This window comes from Betta splendens, chromosome 6 (assembly GCF_900634795.4).
Source record: "Betta splendens chromosome 6, fBetSpl5.4, whole genome shotgun sequence".
Lineage (NCBI taxonomy): Eukaryota > Metazoa > Chordata > Actinopteri > Anabantiformes > Osphronemidae > Betta > Betta splendens.
Genome location: NC_040886.2, coordinates 2993553 through 3005335, shown reverse-complemented (window position 1 = coordinate 3005335; position 11783 = coordinate 2993553). Strand labels below are relative to the sequence as shown.

The 11783-nt window shown below is 38.5% G+C and overlaps 1 protein-coding gene across 4 annotated transcripts; it reads left to right on the top strand.

The window, feature by feature from the left end:
* The first annotated feature begins 345 nt into the window (after positions 1 to 345).
* LOC114857846 (core-binding factor subunit beta-like) lies at positions 346 to 7543 on the top strand. Of its 4 annotated transcripts, none has more exons than XM_029154723.3 (5): positions 373 to 530; positions 642 to 758; positions 1137 to 1232; positions 2152 to 2221; positions 5605 to 7543. In XM_029154723.3, exons 1-4 carry the CDS (start codon positions 489 to 491, stop codon positions 2179 to 2181), a joined length of 285 nt encoding a protein of 94 aa, XP_029010556.1. In that variant the 5' UTR covers positions 373 to 488; the 3' UTR covers positions 2182 to 2221; positions 5605 to 7543. The 4 variants fall into 4 exon arrangements, with proteins under 4 accessions (XP_029010554.1, XP_029010553.1, XP_029010556.1 ...); XM_029154722.3 differs by having other exon boundaries at positions 375 to 530; positions 5600 to 7543; XM_029154721.3 differs by lacking the exon at positions 2152 to 2221 and having other exon boundaries at positions 346 to 530.
* The last annotated feature ends 4240 nt before the right edge of the window (positions 7544 to 11783 follow it).

Below are 11783 nucleotides of genomic sequence, written 5' to 3'. Positions count from 1 at the left end.
GCTGCCAATGTGTCAGTAGGCCATTTAAAAAAAAACAGACCCTGGTCAACGGTCATTGAAACGACACACAACAATGACAGAAATCCTTTAGGCGTATGACATTTAGTTTGAGACACCCTGTTCAGTCACGCCATCCTCCACTAAAGCAGGAGCAACAGCCTGCAGCAACAACCAAGCTCACACACAAATAGCCCCAGTTGAGTGTGTGTGTGTGTGTGTGTGTGTGTGTGTGTGTGTGTGTGTGTGTGTGTGTGTGTGTGTGTGTGTGTGTGTGTGTGTGTGTGTGTGTGTGTGTGTGTGTGTGCGCTTGTGATTTATTAGTCCTACACTCTGTTGTGCTGCAGAGGTCTTGACGTACTTAGTGGCTTTTCCTCCTTCACAGCAGGCAGAGTGGGAGCAGGGAAACACAGAGCTTTTTATTTTCCGGAGATGCAAGCAGCTGAGTGTTTGATTTAAGAATTGTAATAGTGTACGAGCCTTAAAGTTGCATGAAGCTTCTTCCTTCCCTAAGGCACATGCAACACAAGCCAGTAAGTCATGGGAAATGACAACAGATACTTATTGTCGTACTTAATTTATCACTGTTTTATGCATGCTTGAGACTCACTGTAACATTTCCCTGTTTCTCTTTGTCTCTTCAGGTCTATTTGAAGGCACCCATGATCTTGAATGGGGTGTGTGTGATCTGGAGAGGCTGGATTGACCTACAGAGGCTGGATGGGATGGGTTACCTAGAGTATGATGACGAAAGGGCACAGGTAACGCAACACATCTGCACACAGGTTTAAGGCCTGACATAAGTATTAGTGTCAGTAATGCGCTTCTTTATTTTGTGAACCTTTATTTCGTGAATTTCGCTATTGTCCCATACACAACGATACCATCTCTTAAGATACTGGAAAATACGATATGCAGTGAAAAGCTTACACAACTGTCCAACTATAAAGATAAAATAAGATATAGTAAGAGTAGAGAACAGAAACAATAATTAAGAATATCCAAAGAGAGTCCAAATCCTGAAAACTTTCACCAACAACTCCTCTATTTGTGCTTGCCAAACCTCTTTGCCATATTAGACATTTCTTTATATAGCAGAGACTACAGCTAAAAACGTCCCTCTGTCTGTGTGTATGCAGCATGAAGACGCTTTGGCCCAGGCAGCATTCGAAGAGGCTCGACGCAGAACAAGGGACTTTGAAGACAGGGACCGATCACACAGAGAGGATCTAGAGGTGAGGGGGCCTCGTTAAGGCATTGCACTGATTCTGCTCTGTCGTCTCAAGTATAGTAGTGAGGTGCCACACATGTAACTTAGTGTAAATGAAAACTTAACCACATGGGGCGTCCACTTAAATGTGAGAATGGATTCATGTCAATGTTTTTCAACCTCGGACTATAGAGTCAGACAAGTCTGAGCTTTGGCAGACGACAGTGAACTAAAGCTAGACTCTAGTTTGTCTGCTGGCTTTGCAGGACTGCACCAACCCAACTGAAAATTTGAAAATAATATTTTGAGATTTACAATTTCAAGAAAACACACAAAGCATGTTAATTTTTTTTAATATTTTATTTTGCCATTACAGTGAAAGATACACTGATTGGTCGTTGAAGGTCTAAGACTATGCTTCATTGAAGCCGCAGCTTCAAATTTCCAGTTGGATTTTCTTTGCTGAGTGCTTGAGTGGCGGGTCACGGTTGTGTGATGTGTGGTTGTTTGCTTCAATTTATTTTATTCAAATAGAATTTCTGCAGTTTAATTCTTAGGTTTAGTGCATGAACAGTTTGACAATAAATCTAATAATTTCATTTTAATCTAATCTGATTCATTTGATTCGATAATATTTTTTGTAATATTGAATGAGTGATTAAGTTTTGTCAGGTGTCCCGAAAGCCTCAGAGGGGAAAGTAGTTTATAGACTAAAATGCGAAATGTCTGATAAGAGCTGTTCTTACATTGCTCTCAGGTTTGCAGTGTCTAATGAAAGTATCAATTCAGGTTCACAAATTTGTGTAGGTTTGAATTACACACAACTGTCCCAACTGAAATTCCTTGACTTTTGACTTACTTTCCCAGCAAGGCTTTGGGGAGATCAGTGGCATCCTTCCTAAGTTCACACCATAAGAATGAACCCCAAATTGTTTATTTTTTAGGACCCTGTGGTTTCTAAAATCTGGGACTGATGACACACAGACAGACAGACAGCCAGCAGAAAAGAACAGGGTCTGTGTCCTTTGTTTCTCACCGTCTATCACACTGTCATGCACTAAACCACCCTGTATGTGTGTGGTTGTGCCCACCTGTTTCATTTATATGCGTCCTTGTGTTTGTTCTCTTCTGTCTGTGTTAGTCTATGAGCACAGGATGTAGTAATGTTTGTAATATACTGTGCATGTGTGTGTCTGTGTAAATGATGTGCATGCATATTTTATAAATATGCACTAGCAGTTCCAATAAATTATATGCCTTAAGACCGGCTCCGGGTTCTTTACCAGGTGAGTGGTAGAAAAAAACCAAACATTATTCCATAACTAGTTTCTCTCTCTCTCTCTCTCTCTCTCTCTCTCTCTCTCTCTCTCTCTCTCTCTCTCTCTCTCTATCTCTCTCTCTCTCTCTCTCTCTCTCTCTCTCTCACTCACTCACTCACTCACTCACTCAACTCACTCACTCACTCACTCACTCACTCACTCACACACACACACACCACCGCCTTAGTAGCCCACAGTGCTTGACAATAGGTAGGAAACTCAGCCGGTCAACAGGTCAGGTTTATACTTAAGGCCGTATTTATAACTGTCTATTTAGAAAGTGTGTCCCAAGTATTAAAAGCGTCCTGTTTTTACTAGGTCATACTATACTCTATTGTACCTGTCGTGACTGATGTCCTGGTTTGACAAGTTTTAAAAATATGCCTTACATAAAGCTTAATTTCATCGGCATGCAACAAGGCCTCAGTTGAGACCACAGAATGCATAATTAGCCTAGTTTCTCCACCTAAACATGTGGTTTTCTACTGAGCTGCTTCGAATGCTTGAAATACTTTATTTTATTTACAGTGATTTAACGAGATAAAAGGTTAAAGAGGTAGGAGAATAACTTTAAGAACAAAAATGCTTCTGTTGTCTTACCAGTGATTAGCTGCAAGTTGCAAAACATGGTTCATAACATGAAGTCCATGAGAAGAGCATTTTTAGAGTTAGGATTGATGGAAACAGTCGCAGTGGGATACCGTAAATCTGCTCAGAGAGTTTGGGTGTGACTGACGAGCAATGCTGAATAGCTTTACAGACTCAGCCTCTGCATTTCTGTGGTGCGAACTCCACCTCTCCTCCTCCTTTCTGGCTTTATACAGTAACTGCTGATCTAGTTGTATCTGTGCCTAAACACAACGTCCACACTGGCAATCAAGTAAGATTAAGTATTCAACAATTGATGTTGATGAAATTATCACGTTTCTCTCTAACTTCAGTTTCTCTTAACGGCATTTTTTCTATTCAACACAGTAAAGCTTAGCAAATAAAACTCTGATATCTACTTTCACGGGATGCTCACTGAATATGAAGCCACTTCTCCCTCTGCTGCTGAAGCCTTGTCATTTGACAGACACAACATTTTTCATCTAGAATCAGTGATAGTCCAGGTATTCAAGGTTATAAGGTATCTGTCAGAATGATGGATGGGGCAGGAATAGATCAAGAAGAAATGTATCTTTTAACTGCAGCCCACGCTAACACACACACATCTCTGAGTGCTCAGCAGAAATGATGAGCTGGCACTGAAAGCATTAATATATCATTAGTATTGATGTCATCAGAAACCCCTGCTTTACCTTCCAGACACACACACACACACACACACACACACACACACACACACACACACACACACACACACACACACACACACACACACACACACACACTGTGGGCACAGGGGTACACACCAGCAAATACGGTAATGTGCTTTATTTTTGTCACCCCACACATACGCTTGCACTGCCTTAGTGGTTGTGGTTAGTGGCCAAGCAGACTTCCATCTGTGTGTATATAGAGAAAGCTCTCCTGGTTGAAAGATCCCTCCCTGCTTCACAAAACAACTACTAAACACTAAGCGACAACAAAATAATAATAATAATGATAATAAAAAATGGTGCAAAGAGGGAGAATATTACTTAAAATCTCTGTGACAAATTTCACTTTTTACATACTATACAGTAGGTAGGTAGATAATAGGTAAAACACCATAGGTCCTCAGTAAGACGTTTACGCTATATTGTTAGTCTAAGTCAGGCTGCTAAAGCATTATAATATATATTAATATTGCTAATTATTATTATTATTAATTATTATTACACTGCTTCCCCTCAAATGTTAATTTCAGGAAATACAGGAAAAGACAGTGTGAACAGGATGAAACATTCATCAGTGACAGGCGCACACAGGGCTCTTTACTGAACAATCAACCTTCACTCAAAACAAAGTAGTTCTGAGTGAAGGGCACATGAAATTTAATGGGAGCAGGTCTGATTTAAAAAAAAAAAACACAAAGAGGTTCCCTGAGGAGACGGAAGCTGGAGTCAGTCTGGCTGTGAGAGGTCAAAATGGTAGTATGACATACTGTGTGTGACTCTGTAGGTTCTATTATGGTGAGTCACTGAGATGACACAAACTACATTCCAATTGACCTAAGCAACCCCTCCACTATCTCTGTCTGCATTTCTGTCTGCCTCACCTCTCCCAACACGTTCTCATGTCCCTCTCCTTTCTCTCCCCTTTCTCCCTCTCTTGCAACACTGCTAAATTCCCTCCGCTATCACTTAGTCTGAGGGTAAACATATAACCACAAATATTTTTTACAGCAGCAGCAAGTCATTCCACAGGCACACGCACTACACCCAGTCATGAAATATATTTAAATGTCTTCTAACACTGACCTAACGATGCCCTTGGAACGTGTGAGGTGTGTGTTTATCTGTGTCACCGTCTGTATGTCTAAAAGTTTGCATCTTGTAGACATACTTTGTCTTGTCTTGCCTCAAATATCAACTTCAGTGAAATGTATAAACAGCAACTCTAAGCTTTGTAAAAAAGCCAAAGTTCTCTGGCCTCCTCTACTGGTGGTGTGAGGAACCGCAGGTAATAATTTGCTTTGTCCCACATCAGCTTGTGCAAGTTTAAAAAAAACAGGAAAAAGCAAAGAGAATCAACTCTAGCTATACATAACGAAGACATGAGTCAAATGAAAGTCGATTGCATTAGAGGATTGTTGTAATATTTTGGCCACAATAATAAAAAAAAAATGCAGGGGCCAAAACATTAGAACCCGCTACAGCGATTAGTGATGTGTGTGTGTATACATATTAGATTTCATCATTTCCGGTTTACTACGCCTTTGGTAATTCTTTGCTTTATACAAGGTTTCAAAGTTTTCTAATTGCTTTATAATATCAGACGTTTTTAACTTAAAAAGTTGTACTTAACGTATTACTGTTTTCCCTCTGTCCCCTTTTCTGCTGTCCTTCACATCTTTATGTGTCACCTCTTGCCCATTCTCTCTTCTCTCATGCCATCTTTCATCCTTCCATCCCTCTCTCTCCCCCAGTCCAGACGACAGCAGGACCCCAGCCCTGGCTCAAACATGGCCAACGCTGATGTGGAACACAAAATGCGCTGAGGATAAAAGGAAGGAGGAAGAGCAGTTCAGTTTCAACACAATCTGCTGAAAGTATTTACAGTTGTAGGCCAATTGTTCACTACTTTTTCCTAAAAAATATAATATTATTTGAATGTAGAAGAGAATAAATTTACAATTACAAATTGATTGATTTGAAAGTGAAGAAAGCCCCTGAATAGAAAGATCATAATGTTCAACCTGCTAAACGTAGCTTATTATTACTTAAATACAAAGGAAGGAACATAGTGGATTGAGCATTACAGTGTAAATGTGACACATCCAAAGTAAAAGTTTATGATTCAGTTTATAAAGAAATTATGGAGTTTGATATTTCTTGTCCATGTCAAAAAAGGATTATTATTATTATTACTATTATTACTATTATTATTATTATTATTATTATTATTATTATTATTATTATTATTATTATTATTATTATTATTAGCACAAGTAAAGTTTGCTCTAAATAAAAGATGTTATAATGGAGAGGGAGGCATTGTAAGGGGTGCAGATGTTAATAACATGTAGAACAAAAGGAAAGAGACATGTGTTTGGCTCAGGGTCACGACCACGGTTTTTTGGTCATGGTGCAGCGCTTCACATTTGTGAACATGGCCGTGTTAAGCCCACTGTAACGACTTCACTTCCTAAAACCTGCTGTTTTCTGAGACCAAAGTTCACTTTGCTGCGTGGGGGAGAAGGAGGGAGGGGGTCACTCAGACATATTAACACAATTGGACAGGTAGGATGAAAAGATCAGGAGAACATTCTGCCGATCGTGGGGTTAAGAACTGGTACAATAATGCTGTACAATAATATTCACAACCGCTTTAAAATATCGCTATCGTAAAGATCCAATCACAGGTTATGTAGCAACAACTTCATGGAAGGACGGTTATTAAAAATTGCTAGAAACTCTGCTTTCTGTGGCTATGGGAGCAATCGGGGAAATGTTTTTGTAAGGGGGTGCTTGTGTGTTGGGGGGGCATTTAAAATGTCCTTTCTCTTACAAGGGGTTTTGCACTATGTGACACAATCTGTTGTGATCGCCACATGGATTCCCTGTAAATGCATGAAACCAAACAAAGGCCTACTTACAGCATGTTCCCTATGCAGCAGATTCAAAGCAGAGCTTGTGATTACAGAAGAGAAATATCTGGATGATTCAAGACTATAGTTTGATGCAGTAAAGTTCATCTGAGTTGGCCCCAAAACAACGTGTCCTTCTTATTTCTCATTTGACTTGGTGTCATTGCTTTGTTATGACTGTCAGCCAAAAATGAACATGGCACATGTGAGTGCACATCTCTGAAACAAGAGTGCACTGATTGGGGTCAGTATAAGCCTCATGTCTCCAACATTGGTCCAGTATTTCAATCAAACTAAAGAACTTTTTGATTGATCAGTCATCCAGATATTACTCCTAATCCAACAACTGTAGAAGCCTAAATGCAATCTAAATTCTATTCCCTGTCCTGTTACAGCACTAGTGTGATGAAATGATACATGTTGTAATCTTATGATTTTGTTTTGTGAAGTCATGATGTTTACTTTTTTATATTACTTCTCATCTCTTATCAATGTATCCATTTGTGTTCATCTTTCAGCTTTGTTACCAACTAGTAGTAGGAATTGGGAGCCTAAGGACCTTTGTTGCGTTTGTTGTTCATGTGTTATTAATCTTATTTTATTAAGGAAATCCACTTTCTGGGTTAAATGTATTGGATGTGGAATGACTCATGACCTGTTGCTAGGCGACATACGTGTTTTTATATGTACATTCAAGGCTCATTTCATTTCCCAGTGTGTTTTACATTAGCTGAACGGTTTTATTATAATTATTAAATCTGTTGATGTTTTTCTTTCCTTTTAGTCTGAGTAGAGAATTCCATTGGGTTTAACATACGCAACATACATAACAAAATGTAGCAAATTTAAATTACAGGGTGTGTATGTAAAACATTGCATTGCATGATAAAGTGGATGAGAGACACACTACCTAATTAGTTGTTGTTAGGGAGAGGTTCAATTATTATTTTTTAGATCTCATGGTGCCACAGAAGAAAACAACAAGAAATTATGAACCTGTCATTTTACATGTTTAAACCACTTCACTCCTAAGAATACAGAAAACTACGTAGGATTTTCTTCCTAATGCACATTTAAATTAGTTAGCCTAAGGTCTCAGAATTCCCCCCTGTAATTGGCAGCTTTGGTTCATTATTTCCCAGAGAGATTTGCAAGACTGGGGAAAAAAAGCTTAAATGTTCCCAATGTTTCTCAGAACGTACTGATCCCACTAAATGAGCTGACCTTGTGACTCACTGCTTAATTACTTAAAGAATGTGGAAAACATCCTTTTTCTTCTCTGATTACCCACTGTATTTTCATTATTACATGCTGAAGGTGAGCATATTCAGCATGTAAAGATGAAAATGTGTTGAGGTCCAAAATGAGACTCAGTATTAAATGAGCTGATAGGAGTCGGTTCTGTGGAACCAGTATGAAGGTAAATAGTAGATGGCTCTTCTAGGAGGAGCAGACTACACACTGGGATGTGTGACTGTGAGTCACCTGTTAGTCATCGGTGAGTGGTTTCATGTAATCTGCCATATTTACAGAACAGGCTCGAGTTGTGGGATCAAACTACATCTGATTAGTGGACTGAACTGGCAAAGCAACAGCAGCGCGCCCCCCATTCCCCCATTAGTTAGATGTTTGCCCATGTATAGTTAATACTCCAGACTCAATTTACTTAATGCCGACATTAGGACAGTACAAGGCCTAACTATTTATCATCCTATTTGTTATTTATTCTTTGATATTTCTGTAGAGATTCAAAGATTCAAAGAAGACCTACTGTATGTAGTATTAAGCTATCTACGCACTCTTTTCTTTTCCAGTGTGTGCTTGTATGTGGTCTATCTGTCCTTTTGTTTTAGGGTTTAGGTACTGAAATATGGAAGTTCAGTTAAATAATGTTTTCTTAACTAACGTGACATATACACATATACATAAATACATACATACATATGCATATACATATGTTTTTTTTTTGTTTCTGTTCATAAACAATGGAAAGGATCATAGCTCTAACACACAGGGGTTTATGAAAATGTGTCTGCTTGCATTTATCTCACCCTCCAATTAATTGTCTATCGTCTGTTACAACTCAAATACTTTCATTTTTGCCCAGCGTCAGTGCCAGCAGTCCTTCAGAATAAATGTCAGCATGTGTCCACGTGCGCTATACCTGGAAACAAGCCCAGCATTAGTAACAATGGTTACCAGCAACCAATAACTGTGTGAAGTTGATCCGATATCAACAGACCAAAACACTGTTTCTTATCAATACTACAGATAAAATCATTGCTGTCATGGTATTATGATTGTAGACATTATCTCGAAGGTCACTAACAAATCACAGTATATTGAAGTAAAGTTCATTAAGAAATTATCTACAATTCATATGTGTATTATTAGTATATGATCATAGGCACACAATGACTACACCAAAATATAAACAACAAATCATACTTTTTTTTTCCAGGGTGTGCACAGCCTTTTGCAATGCCAACTGCTCAAATTACAAAAGTAACATTATTTCTCACAGGTATTTATAAAGAAGATCATTACCAAAGCACATTTGATTTATATATTTGGTTGCAGTATTGTAGATACTCAAATACAGCTTTACAACCTCCAAGCCCAAATGAAAAACATTATGTTCACTCAACTAAAAGCTGAGACGCACAATAAAAAGCTGTTGGCACTCACACACTACTTATGCTATTATGGAGATAGATTTTAATCAACCTAGACGACACTTTCTTGACTGACCTTTTGGGACTGTGCTGTGCTTTAGTGCCTTAAAAATGCTAAAGAGACCAAAACTAAAAATGAAAAACAGGCTTTTAAAAGAAGCTCTTAACAAGACACAGGGCAAAAGGTTATCTTAAGCTTCACCTGGGGCCAATCTGTGTTTGCTTTTGAAAGAAAATGTACCTAGAGTGGTCACACATTACATCAGCACACAGAGACACCCCCTTCTGACTGACAGAACATGAAAGAGGTTATCATTATTCAACTAGTTTAAAACAACTTTAAATTACCTTTTGAAGGCTAGAGAGCAGCCTTGTGAGACCCCCATTCCCCCATTGTGGGACTATTAAAGGCTTTCTTATTCTTATTCTTAAATGTGTGTAGTTACAGTAACCTATGTTGCGATTTGCAAGTGTTCATCTTTACAACACACACACAAAAAATGAGGGTGGAAGTCAAACGGAACTTTTTCTATTGACTACACTCAAAGTTACTACATAATCTGTCAAACAAGCTTTTGCACACGCCTTCACAAACGTGGATCCTTTGTCAAAATGACCTTCAAAACAGTCACTGCTTCCTCTTGGCCTTGCTGCAGGATCTTTGTACACAATCAATTGTTACTTGCAGTGAACTGCTGCAAGGTTTTAATGTTGTTTTCATCAGCAGCAATGTATTTTCATCTAATTTCATTTTAACATATAGTATCTGTACAGTGTACTATATGTACAGTGCTGCTTTGTGGTATTGGTCTGAAACCTTGATGGTGCTACAGTATGTGAAGAATTTCAAGTCAACTGTTTTTTTTCTGTAAAAATAAATATAATAAAATAAATAGATAATAGTTTACAACTTAGAAGGAAAACGTCATATTCAGATTTAACATAAAAACATTTAATAAACATTTAAAACATTTATTATTGATACCCCTGGCAAATTCTGACTTACTTTTATTCAATCAGCAAGTTTTTTTTGTTTGTCTGTTTTTTGACAGACCAGGCACATGCCTCTCCCAAAAGACAATAAGACTATGTCCAGGAGGCAACATTTTGGAAAATTGTGTCTGTTTCTACAATATTAATCACTTCTCAATAAGCGATAGAAAAGCCTTTATTGGCTATTACTGCAATCAAACGTTTCCTATAATTGCTGACCAGCTTTTTATATGTCTCCACTGGTATTTTTGTTCATTCATCTTTATCCATGAACTCCATCCCTTTCAGACTGAAAGTGTCCTAAATAAAACATGAGTAATAACTGTTTTCACAATGATACCTCTTCTACATCGTCTTAAACATTGTATTTATATGATGCACATTGATAGAAGCCTGTGTCATTTCCGGTAAAAAATTAAAAAAAAACTTTGTGAGCTATGCATATTCTAAAATATTTTGACATTGAGGATTCCTTAACAATAATTAAAACACGAATAATTTACATTTTGTGGAAAAGCTTAGTTTTGTTTTTATACAGCTACAGCGGCTCCTTCGTCGACTGATTCGGCCGGTGTCGTGAATACGTCATTACGTCACAGAGACCCTGCGTTCAACACAGGAACTTGAATATCAGCTGATCCTGCTGGCTGTTGTTGATGCCTGAAGTTGCTGTTGTTTGGACACTGTGTTGCTCTTATCTGCTTCTAGCATTGAATGCGCATTATAAACGACAACGGGACAGAGGGAGCATTTAGCGACTAACGAGTGACAAGGGAAACATGTCACAGCAAGGACTCTGAATTTACGCACCAGCGGCAGAAGAGCTAGCTCTAAAGCTTGAACCCTCGGTGGAAGAAGAAAAGAAAAACGGCACAGACAGTCGACGGCTTGGCGTGCTTTCTTTGTTTGTGGCTCGCAGTCTGAAGCCCAATTTAAATTCTCTCTGTCTTTTTTGCACATACGTTAGTTATATTTACTTTATTACCATTACGCAGAGGATAGCTAACGCGTCCGCTAACATTAGCCAATAGCGCAAAGAAACCGTGTTGTTGTCAAGCTTTGATGCTTTCGTAACCGCCCGACAGTGACAGATAACGGCAGTTCACTGTGAGAACAGCCGGCTTTGGTCTTCTTTCTACTGGTTGACACGGGTCAGCTGCTGTCGGTCGTTTGGAGACTCAACACAGCACTGTAGCCGATCAAGTTGGTCTTCTGTCGTTTAATTAAACTCTGTTGGAGATATTTTGTTCTTCGACCGTTTATAGCCATGTTTGTGTATTATTAACTTTAAACTGACTTAATTTCAGGTTGTTTGTATCCGTATCGATTTTTAAACCACACTAACAAGAGGTGAA